Source organism: Lonchura striata, chromosome 2 (assembly GCF_050655825.1).
Source record: "Lonchura striata isolate lonStrDom1 chromosome 2, ASM5065582v1, whole genome shotgun sequence".
NCBI lineage: Eukaryota > Metazoa > Chordata > Aves > Passeriformes > Estrildidae > Lonchura > Lonchura striata.
The window spans coordinates 1,574,878-1,590,171 of NC_140704.1; the positions used below are offsets into that span (position 1 = coordinate 1,574,878).

The 15,294-nt window shown below is 46.6% G+C and overlaps 1 protein-coding gene across 1 annotated transcript; it reads left to right on the top strand.

Annotated features, from left to right (window-relative positions):
* The first annotated feature begins 373 nt into the window (after positions 1 to 373).
* MYL3 (myosin light chain 3) lies at positions 374 to 14,990 on the top strand. Its single transcript, XM_021542236.3, has 7 exons — positions 374 to 555; positions 6,168 to 6,195; positions 10,335 to 10,484; positions 11,501 to 11,674; positions 12,457 to 12,534; positions 12,721 to 12,755; positions 14,672 to 14,990. The coding sequence occupies exons 1-6, from the start codon at positions 433 to 435 to the stop codon at positions 12,747 to 12,749; spliced, it is 582 nt and encodes a 193-aa protein (XP_021397911.1). The 5' UTR covers positions 374 to 432; the 3' UTR covers positions 12,750 to 12,755; positions 14,672 to 14,990.
* Positions 14,991 to 15,294: the final 304 nt, after the last annotated feature.

Below are 15,294 nucleotides of genomic sequence, written 5' to 3' on the forward strand. Positions count from 1 at the left end.
GTGACAAAGGCCAGGGGGGCCATCCAGCCTGGAAAAGTGAGCTGGGAATGTCACTCAGGAGCTGGGAATGTCACTCGGGATGGCCCTGGCAAGGACCAAACCCATCGGAGCACCTGGATCGTAACCCAGCCCGCCCCTTGTCCCTGCACAGCAAAAATGTTTGAGCCGGCGCCAGGCTCGGCCTAAACCCCCCAAAATCTCTTTTCCATGGAAGTGTTAATTGGGAACAATGCCGGATCCAAAATAGCCGGGGCCAGTCTTGTCCTTTTATAGCCGTGGCCCCATTGTGAGCGGCGGCATGTGACAGGTCTGGGAGGGACAATGCGGCACTTCCAGAGGGGATAAAGACCCACCCCAGCCCGGGATTTTTCCTGCAGCAGCTCCTCTTTCCTGCCTTTCCCACCCTCTCTGCCTCTCCTTCCCAAATCTGCCATGGCTCCCAAGAAACCCGAGCCTAAGAAGGCCGAGCCTAAGAAGGAAGAGCCCAAACCAGCGCCTAAGCCAGCGGAACCAGAGCCCAAAAAAGAAGTGGAATTTAACCCAGCTTCGGTCAAAGTAGGTGGATTGATGCTGTGGTGGAGATGGATAATGGGAATTATCCTCAAAAATTTACTGGGAATTGGGTTTGTGCCGAAATGTGTGTGTCTCTTGAGGGATACACACTGCAAGGATTTCTTTGTGAGGCATTGTCCTTTGGGGAAAAGAATTGTCCTTTGGGAAAGGGCATTGCCTTTGGGAATTGTTCTTTGGGAAAAGGTATTGCCTTTGGGAATTGTCCTTTGGGAAAGGGTATTGCCTTTGGAAAAAGAAGAGGAGGTTTGCAGGATCTCTTTTTAGTGGGAATTGGAGCAGACATTCACAGAATCAGGGAATCACAGAATCCTGGAACAGTCTGGAATAGGACAGACCTTAAATCCCATCCCATTCCATAGGCAGGGACACCTTCCACTATCCCAGGGTGATCCAAGCCCTGTCCAACCTGGCCTTGGACACTCCCAGGAATCCAGGGGCAGCCACAGATTCTCTGGGAATTCCATCTCAGCCCCTCCCCACCTTCCCAGCCAGGAATTCCCAATTCCCAATCTCCCACCCATCCCTGCCCTCTGGCAGTGGGAGCCATTCCCTGTGTCCTGTCCCTCCATCCTTGTCCCCAGTCCCTCTCCAGCTCTCCTGGAGCTCCTCCAGGCCCTGGAAGGGCTCTGAGCTCTCCCTGGAACCTTCTCCCTTCTCCAGGTGAACATTCCCAACTGATCCATATCCCCCGATTCTCAAAGAGCAGTTTCTCCTCAGGAAAACATGGGAATTATGTGAGAAAGGGAATAAGTTGCTTTGTCTCATTGATTAAATCCTTCTTCTCCTCCACATGGGACCAATCCCACAGCTCAGGATTCAGGACAAATCCTGGAAGGGAGTTTTCCTGCCTTGAATCCCAAATTCCCTGTAAATCTTTATATATTGGTGAAAAAAACCAATGATTTGTAGCATATCAAGAAATCAAGTCCCAAGGAATTCAGTTCTGGGGAAGTTTTGAAGGGAATAACTCCAGAACAATTCCATGACCTTGGGAAAGGGGTTTGTGATGGGATCCAGTTCTCTCCAACAGCTCCGTGCCCGACATTCCAGAGCTGAAAAAGGACAGGGACAAAGGGAATGACTTCCCTTGGAGGCACAGGGAGCTCCAGCTAGGACACCGTGACTTTGTGGGAATATCCACTGGGATTCTGGGACATTGTGGGATCAAGGGCAGCAAGGATGAGTTGTCATTAAAAAAACCCCAAACCCAAAATGGCATCACCCAAAAAAAAATAAATCTTCATTTTTTAATCAAAACAATTCCATGTTCCACCTAATTTTTTTATCTTGAAAAGAAATTAATTCCTACATTTAAAAAAAATTACTCTGCACAATTATTTGGGAAAATTCTTATTTTTCATGTAAATGTTTATTTTTTTCCCCTTTGGCACACTTTGGAATTTCGAAGGTTCCATATGTTATATTATGTAAATTGTAGGGTTCTTTTAGTGCCATTTTGAAGGTGCTTAAAGTCTGTATGGAATTCCCAAATAATAAACAAATCCCAATCCCTGCAGGGAATATCCCATTCCCAAATCCTGGATCAGGGAAATTGGGAAATACAGAATTGGAGTCTGGGGCATTTTTCCCCCAACTTCATAGAAAAGGGAGAGGATATTTCCTACAGAAATTTTTTTTGGGAATTCTTTAATTTGATAAGTAATGCCCTTGTCTGTCTGTGCAAATTCCTGCTCCATAAATCCAGCTCTGCTGGAGCCCAGAATCCCTTCCCAATGTTTGGAAAAATGCTTTAATGAGGGTTGGAATTCTTCAAACATCCCAATTTCTGCACTGCAGGGTGAAATCCATTCTCATTTCCACAAACTATGGATAAAAAAAGTTGGAAAAGCAACCTTGTATCCAAACAAAATGTTCAAAATCTATCTTTTTATGGGAATGTCTCAAGTTATTTCTATTTATTCCCAGATTTTATTGGTTGTGTTTGGAATTTTGAGACTTTTTTTTTTTTTTAACCACTAAAACGTCTCAAAATCAAAATATTCCTTCGGTAGGGAAAGGTGCTCCTTGTTGGAATTTTCCTGCCTTTCCCAGTCCTGGTAATGATCTCAGGATCTTATTTTGCACCTGGAATTATATTGGATTTTCCCTTTTTTTTTCTCTCACCTTTGGATGCTCCTGGTCTCTTTTTTTTTGGATGCCAGTTCCAGGGGCCTAAATGTGGGATCCATGCCTTACCTAAAGCCATTATCCCAAATTTTTTGAGCTTCTCTCATGCATGTTCCCATTGGATTTGATCCAATGCTTGGAAATTTTCAACATTCCAAAGATTGCCCAAATTTCCAAGAGTGCGTGCAATTGGATGTTGTTTGCAATTCATCCAAATGAGGTTTCGGGGGATTTATTTTCCAGAAGAGTTGGGCTCATTCCTTGGAAAGCATTTTTTTAAGGAAGTGTTTTCTGGGATGATCCCTGAACTCTTTATTTTGAGGAATAAATTGTCCTACAAGGATTTGGTAGCAAAAAATTGTCTTTTCCTTAAACATTTAATTCATTCCCACCTGGAAGCTTTTTAATAGGGAGGTGCATTTTCCCAGGAATATATTTTGCTTCTGTGAAAAATAATCTGAAAAATGGGATTGATTTATGGTTTTTGAGGACACGGAAAGTGGGAACGGCTCCTACAGCTTTAACCATGGGAAAATGGATAATTGGAATTAAATCCGCAATAATGATCAGGGAGAAAATCTCTGGAAGTTCATCCCTTGGGATGGTGCCAAATTCCTATATCTGGGTGGGCTGAGTCACCCCTGGGAGCCGCTGAGCTGGGATAAAGGGAGATGAGAGGGGAATTTGGGAATTTGGGCGCCAGCATTTCAGTGGCTAAAGTTGGACAAGGTGACGTTGCTCCAGGTCTGGTGACTGGGATAAAAATCCACGTGGAGACAGCTGGGATACGTGAGGACCTGGAAGAGACACGGTTTTCCGTAGAGAGTTTTCCATGTTTTCCACACTTTCCTGGGGAAAAAGCAGCCAGGAATTATTTTTGGGGGCACACTGGGATCTCAAGGCAGTGTGGAATCTGTTGTCCCTGCAAAGCCCGGCTGGGATACTGGAATGGAAAAGTTTCTTCCCTTTTTATGCATGGAAAGGTGGAAAAGCAGCAGAGGGAAAACCGGGATGGTGGAGCACCAGGAATGGTGAGTCCTGCTGCATTTTCCTGCTCAGCTCCAGAGCTTGGAGTGTTCTACGGGCAGAAGGGCAGCACGTCAGGCTGGGAAAAGGGAAGCTTCTCTTGGGATGAACGGGTTGGTTTTGGGAGAGATGGGTTGAATTGTTCAGTTCAATCCCGCCTCAGGGGTGGGATAATTCCGACTGCCGGGACCCATCAGGAACTCTCTATCCTCAGGAACTTCCAACTCCTGAAACATCAAACTCCTTAAAAATCCAGCTCCAGAACCTGGAGCTCTTCAATATGTCCCTGGAACTGTCCTGAAAAATAAGCAGGAATGATCTGCCCAAGAGGCACTGGGATAACGGGGTAACAGAATAGTGGGATAAAGGGATAACGGGATAACGTGGTGACAGGAGAACTCTGCATTTATTTCCCAACTCTGGCAGGCACAGCATTCCCAAAATAATTCCTCTCTTACCCGGTCCCACTTCCAAAGGGGCCAAAAACTTCCCTGTGGAAAATGGTAGAATCCCAGAAGTTTTGGGTTGGAAGGGACCTTAGGGATCATCCCATTCCAGCCCTGCCATGGCAGGGACACCTCCCCTTGTCCCAGGCTGCTCCAAGCCCTGTCCAACCTGGCCTTAGGCACTGCCAGGGATCCAGGGACAGCCACAGCTGCTCTGGGAAATCCTTTCCAGTCCTTCCCACTCTCTCAGCCAGGAATTCCTTCCCAGTATCCCATCCATCCCTGCCCTCTGGAATTCTAAGAGCAGACAGAAAATGAGGAAATTATTTTGCGGGGTTTTTATGCAGCAGCAACCTCTGCATGATCTTGACAAAGATTCTGCTTCATATTCCTGTTCCTGAAGTATTTTGCTTTGGAATTAAAGCTGCAATTAAGGGTTGAATTCTGTTTTTACTTCCCTTTCCTTCGGAGGGCTGGAGCTGTTGGAGACTGGATCAATGTTCCTCCCAGGGCACTGGAGGAGATTCTATCCATCATAATTACTGTGGAAAGTGATGGGAAAGGGGATGATGAGAATGTTGTGTATTAATAGGATTAAAAAGGTTTTAGTGGAAGAAAAAACCCCACATGATGATGAAGTCCAAATGTAACCTCAACCCCAGGATCCTGATGGTTTTCCTGGCCTCTTTCCAGCTCCTGCATTTCTGTCTCCTGAAGCTGTGTCCCGAGGGAACAGTAAAAAAAACCCCAAAACAACAACAATAAAAACCCCAACCAAACAAACCCCCCTCAAAAAACCTCACAAAAAACCCCAAGCACCCCCAAAACCCCAGCAAAATAAATAAATGAAAAAAAAAAAAAAAATCCAACCTCCTCTTCCTCCCAAACTATCCCTGCCATGGCCGAGTGAAACTCCTGCTGCTCATCCCCGGATCCCTTGGTGTCCTGTGAAAAACCAGGAATGTTGTTTCATGCTTGGAAGGGCTCCATTGTCTAAATCCTTCCCCCGGCTCAGCTCCTGACCGCTGGGTGACAACAGATTTATTCATAGGACTGATGTCAGGCTTAGCTGTGCCTGGCTTAGTGCGGAGTGACGGAGTTTATTGGGATGATAAAAAATTCCAGGAGGTTGGAAGTTGTGAATGACATCAGCGGGGCTGAGGGTGGAGTTAATCCCTCCTGGAGCCAGGACAAAACCAGGGAAAGAATCCAGCAGAAGGATCCAGCTGATACCATCAGGTGATGGTTCCCTAAAGCCAGGATTGCTGGAGATGAGGAAAGCTGGAATCATGCTGCTCGAAAGGTTTGGATTTGGAGGTTGGATATCCTCATGGAATGTCTAGAGTTGCCTCTACATCAGAGCAGGACAAAAATGGGGATTTCTCTGTCTCCCATTTGGATTTGGACCAAACTTCACCACTGGGATCCTTGGGGAGAGGGAGGCGTGGATGGGAATGCCCTGGCTTTAAAACCTCCATTCCCAGTGGAAAAAAATGCCAGGAAAACTCAGTTCTTCTGAAGAAGATCCCTTTTGCCGGGATATTTCCCACAACCAAAATCCCTAGGGAAGCCATCCTAGCGTCCTTCCAAGGAAAAGGGGAACGCGGAGTCATGGACTCATTTAGGGTGGGAAAGTCCTCCAAGTTCATCAGAGCCAACAATTAATCCAGGATTACTATCATTGTCCCCAGGTGCCACATCCACATGGATCTTAAATCCCTCCAGGAATGGGGCCTCCAGCTCTGCCATGGGCAGCTGTGCCAGGCCTGCTCAGCCTTTTCTGGGAAGATTTTTTCCCAATATCCAACCTGAACCTCTCCTGTGACCAAGGTCAGGCTGGGCAGGGCTTGGCGCAACCCGGGGTAGTGGGAGGTGAATCCTTCACGGACCTCCCAAAACCCAGGATCATAAAACTGAGACTAAACCCATTTTGTCTTATCTGAGTAATTTCCCCCCTTCTTATCTGTTTTCTTATCTTGTTTTTGTCTCATCCAGGTGGAATTCAGCCCTGACCAGATTGAAGGTGAGGAAGATTTTTCTCTCCTGGGCTCAGTAAATCCATCCCTGGGAAGTGCTGGGATGAGCAGGGCTGGGATATTGGAATAACTTTGGGAAGGCTGAGCTTTAAATCCTGGCTTTTCTTCCTTTCCTCCTCTAAATCCTTCCCTCCAAAAGAAAAGCAGGGAATTCGTGTCCCATTTCCGAGAGTTGTACCCCCAAACCAGCCAAAATACAGGTTTTTCTTTAGGAAAAACCCATCAGTATCAATATTTTCAAAGGAAAACCCTCAACTCTGCTTCAGATAATTTTTCCTGCCTTCCATCAGAACGTAACGTGTTCCCGCTCTCCCGAATCCAGCAAATAATGCCAGGCATGGAATTTCTTTATCCTTTCAAAGCCAAACATCAGCATCAGTTTCCAAACCCTTTGTCCCAGCACAGGAAACTGATCCCAAAACCTCCTGCCTGAAGTCCTGGGAATGCTGGGACTGCAGCTGTCCCCTTTCTCCTCAAAATCAGCCTGGGTTTTATGGGATAATTGATGGATGGAATCAAACATCTGGCCGGATTTGCCTTTGGTCTTTAAACCCTTGGGAGAGCCCCTAAAAGATGGGATCAGGGAAGGGATTAATTAGAGCAGGGGGAAATCAGTCAGAGAGATGTTTAATTATCGCCTCCCTTTGTGTTTCCCTGCTGACCCGAGGAGGATCCAGGGGCCTCAGGAAGATTGGATGTTTCCCAATTTGTCAGCTGATCCCAAAGCTGACAAATTCCTTTGGAATTCCCTAAGGAATTCCATCCCTGGTCTATCAGCATCAATCGGGGTTCTGGCAGCTGATTCCCACTGGAGGTGGTGGAGGAGAAACAAGCTGCAGCACCTCAGGGGCTTTTAAAACTCCCCAAATTCCTTCTGTTTGCTAAGGAAAATGTTGTGTGGAAAAAAGGATTCCCTGGAAGGATCCATGGGTGTTTTGGTCCCCAAAATGTGGCTCCAGGAGAAGAACTGATGGTCTGGGCTGAAGCTTTGTGGAACACCCCCATTTTTATGTGTCCTGCTGCTTAGCCACGAGCAAAACCTGTCCCTGGTGGCAATGTCTGATTTGAACTCTGGGTTTGGGTCTCTTCAGCTCCCAGAATTGCTGGAAAATGGGAAAAGGAGCTGTGCCAGATGGGCAGAGAGGCAGTAATTAGGAATCTGAAAATATCCAGAGGGTTCCTGGCCAGAGGGAGGGCAAAGTTCAACGAGGTGGTTTTGGTGCTTGGATGGGAATTTCATGGAGTCAGCAAATGCAAATGAAAAGATTAAAATAGTAGGGGGAAAAAAAACCCAAAACAAACAACCCAAACCCCTGGAAATCTGAGCTGTCAGGAATTTTGCTGGATTGGGAATCTTCAGGAGATGGTGTTCAGCACTTGGTCCCAGGGAGTCAGAGAGTGGTGATGGATGAGGAGCTCAGGAAGGTGGGAATAATCCTCATTTTTCCTCACCCACCTCGGCTGCGAGACCCCCGGGAAAGGAGCTGGGAAGGGTCTCTGCCCCCATTCCACCGTCAGCAAGGAGCCCAGGAAAATCCACGATTGCCCTCTGCTGGAATGAGGGGCTGGAAAGGGATCGGGGCTCTGCCCAGGGACAGGAGGCAAAATCCAGGAGAGAGAGGCAGGGAGAGGGGGAAAGAGAGGAAAGTGGGAAGAGGAAAACAAGGGAATGTTAATTAGTCCCAAATGGGAAGGTTCAGTCTTGTTTGGAAGTGTTGGATGAAGAAGGAAATAAGGAAAATGGGAGTGGAATGATCAAAGTTGAAAGGGAGGGAGAAAGAAGGAGAGGAAAATCCAGCAAAAGTCAAAGAAGGAAGGACAGAGGGAAAGAAGCCAAGGAGGAGAAAGAAAAAAGAGGGAGCTGGAATGAAGAGAGGGGTTTGGGGAAGATGGAGAAAATCTGGGGTGCAGAGTGTGTGGCTGAATGAATCAGGATTTATGGAAAAGAGGAAAATATCCTGGAGTTTGGAAACGTGGGAGGGAAATAAAGGTGGAAAAGCAACATCAGCACAAGAGCCAGATCCAGGGATTTAAAGCCAAAGGGATTTTTGGGCTCAGTTGTGGATGGTGCACTGGGAAGTCAAGGATAACAGTGAAGTTAGAGGATTAAGGATAAAGTTAAAGGATAAAGGATGAAGTTAAAGGATAAAGGATAAAATTAAAGGATAAAAGATGAAGTTAAAGGATGAAGGATGAAGTTAAAGGCTAACAATAAAGGATAAGAGCCTGTTACTGCTGCTCCCTGGGATCCTCCTCTGACCCTGCAGTTCCAGCAGGGAAAGAAAAGCCTGAGGAACTGGAGTTCCTGGGGAAGTTTGGATCCTGCATGAGAACCACGGAATCATTCTATTTGGAAAAGATCCTTATGGAAAGATTCCTGATGGAAAAGATCAGTGGCTGGGACAATTGATCCCAACCCTTACCCACTCACTGGCAATGCCTTCAAGCACCACATCCACATGAAATCAGTGGTGGAAAGGAGAACCTCTCCCATGGGAATGCTCGGAGGAAGTCGTGAGGGACTCCATTGAGGGAGATGGGAAACCTCTGAAGGGAAAGGTTACAGCCCCACACCACAGATCCGGCCTGTTCCTATTCCCGAGGGAATAGCACACCCTGTTCTCTGGATCCAGCCCTGGAGGCACCTCTGGGGTGCTGTGTCCAGCTCTGGATCCTCAGCGCAGCAGGGACAGGAGCTCCTGGAGCTGAGGAAGGGCCTGGAACATCTCGGTGCCCAGGAAAGGCTGAGGGAGCTGGGGCTGCTCAGCCTGGAGAGAGCTCCAGTGAGAGGGGCCTGAGTCCTGGGTGTCCCTGGGTGTCCCTGGGTGTACCTGGGTATCTCTGAGTGTCCCTGGATGTTCACTGGGTGTCCCTGGGTGTCCCTGGGTGTCCCTGGGTGTCCTGGATGTTCACTGGGTGTCCTTGGATGTTCACTGGGTGTCCCTGGGTGTCCCTGTTTGTCCCTGGGTGTCCCTGGCTGTCCCTGGGTGTTCATTGGGTGTCCCTGCTGGTTGTCCCTGGATGTTCACTGGCTGTCCCTGCGTGTCCCTGTGTGTCCCTGGATGTTCACTGGCTGTCCCTGGATGTTCACTGGGTGTCCCTGGTTGTCCCTGGATGTTCACTGGCTGTCCCTGGATGTTCACTGGGTGTCCCTGGTTGTCCCTGGATGTTCACTGGCTGTCCCTGGATGTTCACTGGCTGTCCCTGTGTGTCCCTGGATGTTCACTGGCTGTCCCTGGATGTTCACTGGCTGTCCCTGTGTGTCCCTGGATGTTCACTGGCTGTCCCTGGCTGTCCCTGTGTGCAGGGAGGGTCAGAGCAGGGCCAGGCTGTGCTCCAGGGCCCAGCAATGGCACCAGAGGAATGGGCAGGGACAGATCCCAGGAATTCCCCCGGCACAGGAGGCAGAACTTCTGCCCTGGGCAGTGCCCAGCCCTGAGCAGAGACCAGACAGGCTGTGGGGTCTCCCTCACCGGGGATATTCCAGAGCTGCCAGGATGTAATCCTGAGCCCTGTGCTCTGGGATGGCCCTGCTGGAGCACGGAGGTGCCACCGACTGTCCCACTCTGGTCCCTTCCAACCCAACCCATCCTGGAATTCTGGGACAAGGTTTCCCAGACACCTTCACCCTTCCCCACCAATACACAGTTTGCTGGGTGATAATCCCACTGTTTTTTCCTGGCATAGCTCACTCCCAGCTCCTAGGGGTGCTCCTGGAGCTCCGGGCACTGGGTCAGTGCTCTCCAAGTATCCAGTGTTTGATCCAAGATCTGCTTCTCCCATCAGCAGAGCTGCTGTTGAATCCTGGGCCTTCCTGAGTCCTCCTGAGCAGCTGGAAAGCTCCCAAGGCCAGTGATTTCTCCTGTTTTCCACAGTTTCTGAAGTTAACTGAGACGGAAATACCACGGGAGAAGCATTTGACCTCTCCGATTCCATTCCCCTGGTGGAACCGGAAAACGCAGGGAAGGAGGAACACAAACACCAGAGATAACAAAGCTCATCCAAATTTTTCCCAAACCACAAAATGAAACGGTCAGGGCAGTCAGCGAGGGAAAGGTTTCGGTTGGGTTTATCTTTTATCCGAGGGAGCACGGAATGAATTTCTCCTGACCTTTTTCCCTTCCAGAATTTAAGGAAGCGTTTTCCCTTTTCGACCGGACCCCCAAGTCGGAGATGAAGATCACCTACGCCCAATGTGGAGACGTCCTGAGGGCTTTGGGGCAGAACCCGACCCAGGCTGAGGTCATGAAATTGCTTGGCAGGCCCAAACCTGAAGGTTGGTGGTCTCCCCTGTCTGTTTTGGGAACGGGCACTCCTAGAATAATTCCTGGAGAAGGTGAGGTCTCCCTGTTCTAAGTTCAGAGTAACTCAGGATACGGAGCAGCCTCTGAAATTGCCAGCAGAAAGGGAAGGGAAAATTGGTCTGGAAGTCAAGATAATTGTCCCAGATTGAGGGGAATTAATTAATTTAACAGCCCTGGGCATCAATGTGCTTTAAAATGACAAATTTTTTGCCTTTAAAAATTGCGTTAATGGAGGAATTCATGTGTTTTTCCTAAAAAACACTGATTATTTCCAACACATCCAGAGAAACAAAGGGATAACCTGGATGTAAAGACATGGATTGTTCCACAAAAGATGGGAGGGAAGGCCTGTAATGATTGCAGTGATGTCCTTCTGTATTCCATATTGCCGTGTTCTTCTCCCTTTTAATCCAACCTTTATCACCGCAGTTCTCCCCTCATGGTGGATATTCCACAGTTAATTCCCAGCTCTCCCAGAATTCCCACAAACTTCCATTTCCAAGCTCTTTTCCCTTTTATCCAACATATATAATCACACATTTCCAAGCTCTTTTCCCTTTTATCCAACATTTATCATCACAGATCTTCCATCCCATGGTGCGTATCCCATGGTCAATTCCCAACTCTCCCAGAAACCAACAAATCTTCCATTCCCTCACTCTTTTCTCTCTCAACCTGGAACTCATCACCGCGGTCCTGCCCTCATGGTGGATATTCCATGGTTAATTCCCAGCTCTCCCAAAATTCCCACAAACTTCCATTTCCAGGCTCTTTGCTCCTTTTATCCAACATTCATCCCCACAGTTCTGCTCTCACGGTGGATATTCCATGGTTATTCCCAACTCTCTCAGCACCCTTCCAAACTTTCATTCCCATTATCTTCTCTCCCGTTACCCAACATTTACCACCACAGTTTTGCCCTCACGGTGGATATCCCACGGCTATTCCCAACTCATTCCCAAACTTCCATTTCCCCTGTGTTTTCCAGAGATGAATTCCAAGATGATCGACTTCGAGACCTTCCTGCCCATGCTCCAGCACATTGCCAAGACCAAGGACACGGGAACCTACGAGGATTTCGTGGAAGGGCTCCGGGTGTTCGACAAGGAGGGGAACGGGACGGTCATGGGAGCCGAGCTCCGCCACGTCCTGGCCACGCTGGGTGAGGAAAACTTCCCTTGGGAATTTCCACCCCTGCCTTTCTCCCTCCCTCTTTCCCCTTCATGTTTAAATATCTCATTCCCATCACCATAAAATGATTCCAGAATTTCCAACCCCACCTATTCCTGTGGTTTTTCCCCATTTTTCTGTGCTTCCAGCCCTCCCTTCTCCTCTCCCTCACTCCTTCCTCTTGTGTTGGATTTCTCTCAATAAATATTAAATTTCCATAAATCACCCAACATTACCAATCCCAACGATTGCCTTGGTTTGTCTCTGTTCTGCTTCACCAGAATGAAGCCTTACAAACCAATAGGCATCAAATATTTAAATAATAAAATTAGATTTAGTTAAATCCATCATGCATACCAAAGATCCCAAATCTGACTTTGGAATCTTCCAGAACCTCCAACTCAGAGGGGAACTGAGTTTTCACTGAGAGTTTTTTTCATCAGGGCTTGGTTAAAACTGGCTCAAACCTTCAAGATTTGGCACTTAGACCAAGCTTATTCTTAGGAAAATGGGTTGTGCCCATAATATCCTGTAGCTTTCCGTATTTTTCCTGTCTTTCTGCATTTTGGATCAAATTTACTCTCAAATTTGGGTCAAGTTTGGAATTTGGATCAAGTTTGCAACTCCAAAAAGAGCTTTTCTCATGGTCAGCACTCCAAACTCCCCCCAGGAGAAATGTCCCCCTCTTCTTTCTCACTCCCATTTGTCTTCTTCAGGAGCTTCCTAAATTCCTAAACCGGGGATTTTGATCCAGGGATTTTGTTTTCCATGCAGGGGAGAGGCTGACTGAGGAGGAAGTGGATAAATTGATGGCTGGGCAGGAAGATGCCAATGGCTGCATCAACTACGAAGGTGGGTGGGGCCCTGAAAGCTTTCTTAAAATATTTCCAAGAAAGTTTAAATCCATGGAAAATCTGGGGCAAAATTTCCAAATTCTAGACAATTCTGAGTCTGTAACTCTTCTGATAAACCCCATCTATGAAAGGTTAATTATGTTTTCCATATGATAACTGATCCTTCTTTCCCTCTTTTTTCCAGCTTTTGTGAAACACATCATGGCTAACTGAGCCCAGGTGAGTCTCCTCTGCCCTTCTCCTGGATTTCCAAATCCTCATTCCTTCAGGATTGACTGGAAACCTCCAAGAAAAAAATATTTTCCATGTGTATTTACAAAGCTCTGCTCCCAAACTCCTAAAAAAAGCAAGGAAACAGAATTGAGCTAACGAGAGAGGGGGGAAAAACAGAAGGAAAAGAGATAAGAAGGAATCAGGAATGTTTCCACCACTGGCAGTATAATTAGTGGCTTTCCATAAATCCGGCCCCCACCATCTCCTGACAATGGATTGGTTTTCCAGGAAGAGGCCGGAGCTTTGTCCAACATGTCCAAACCACAGCTCCACCCAGGGCATCTCTGTCTTGCCCTCACAAGGAGCTGGGCTTTGTTTCCAGGATTTCCTGGGCAGGGCTTATCCCAGTTTTACTGGAAAAGGTGCCCGCTGCCTTTATCTGGCATTCCCTGGGTTTGCTCCCTGCTCAGATCTTGGGGGAGGAGTTGACCAATCCATCTATTCTGATATCCCGGGAAAAGCGGCACTCAGATTTGGTCTGGTTGCTTTGGCTTTCCTTTGTTTGTTTTTAGTCTTTTCCCATGGCTCTGGTTTATTTTTAGGCCTGGCTTTGGTTTGGTTTTGGAGCTGACCTGGCTGTGCTGTGGTGACTTTGGTTTCTGAGTTAAGTAGGAGTCGCATCCAGGTTTTTCAGGAATTCTGTTCCAAGATGTAACTTTACAAAATATAAACAAGCTAAAAAAACCCCCAGATTTGGTTTGGGGTTTTTCCCCCTTTATTTCTATTTTTTCTCTGTTAGAATCCATTTTTTTTTCCCATTAAGGCATTTACCTTTTGAACTTGGACTTTTCCAACTGGTTCCCAGTTTTTGATACCAAAGATCAGGAGCCTTGGTGAAATCCCAATCTGTAGTCCCTGCCTGTTGTTCAGGGATGTTTTCAATCCTTAATCCAAACCCATTGGAAAATCCCATTCCAATGGAAACTAAGGTCAGCCACCAGAGAAGACAAGTGAGCACGGAAAGATGGGAAGCTGGAAAACTGGAACAGGATTGGAAAGAAATTCCGAGGGTCTTTGATGGGTTTGTAAAGGGGGCTGGGAGCTTGTGATTCCCGGGAAACCAACATTCCTGGGATTTGCCGATGAGCCTCGGTGGTGTCACCCAGTGGTGGCCCTCCACCCCTGCTGAGGGGCTCTTGGAATGATAAGGGAAAGACAAATGGAATGTCCACCCTGGAAGGAGCGAAGATCCTTTGCCACAGGATCTGAACTCGGTGGGAATCTGGAGCTGAGCCCAAAAATTCAGGAACGGCTCCGTCTCCTGTAGTAGTTTTTAAACTCATATCTCTTTAAAATACTATTCCTACCCAAAATCTAAAACTCTCTACCAGGAAACAACCTTACAACTACAGCTTTTACGCAAGACTCTACACTAAAAAAACTTTTTACACAAACTTTGACACCTTAAACTCTTTACCTTCAAAACTAATATATGAATATACATATTACAATATACAACATATGCAATAGACGATATTAGAATAAAAATCTTTTAGCAACTAACCACTACTCCTCTCTCTTTAAAAACCTAAAACCCAACTAAAACTCAACAAGGGCCGGGGATAGATGGGGGGAAGATAAATTTGCATCTCTGTATCAGCATGAAACTGGGCCTTTCCTTTTCTCCCAATTTCCTGAGGGAATTGGCACTATTTCATATGGAATTTTCATACCATATGGATTGGCTCCAGGTGTTAGGGACTGCTTCCCATGTTTTCTCCATCCCTGAGCATGGCACTGTGGGATTGGGATGATTCCTGGTGTTTTGGCAGCTCTTGTTGATAAGCTGAGAATGATTCCTGGTGGAATTCTTTGTTCCTTCTTTTTTCCTCTAATTCTTAAAAAATATCTTTATCTTTCAGGACAAGATAAGTGCCAAGAATTCCAGATACTGGCCTTGGATTTCCATGTGCTGGAATTTCTCCTTGTTTTCCAGCCCAGATTCCCATTCCAGAGCTCCAAAACTGTGCCTAAATCCCTGAAGATATTTGGATATTTTTATTTAGTTTGACTTGTTCCTCCATGGGAAGAGGGTGGATCCAGCGGAGATCCAATGGAAGAAACTGGAATGTGAATTATGAATCCCTGGGAATTTTAGGATGAAGGATATAGACAGAAATACAAAATTGAGGAAAAGGGACGAATTCTTTTCATTAATAAATTGATTGATTATGAATAAAATGATTGATGCCTTTCTCCATCCCAAACTTCACCCTTCCCCTGTGTTTATGGGACACCTTTATAAATCCCAAGAATATCCTTCAGCCTTAGAGAAAAACTGTGGAATTCCTGGAAATTAGTGACAAACAGAACCTTGCTGATGTTTTTTCCTCTGCTTTGGATCATGGAAGATTAGGGATATAAAAGCAAAAACGTCCCAAACTAAAGCAAAATTTGCTAAAATCCATCTTTTCTCCATGAGGATTCCTTCCCATTACAATAATTTACCTTGGAAAAAAGGAAAAGTCTTCCCTAAAAGGAAATT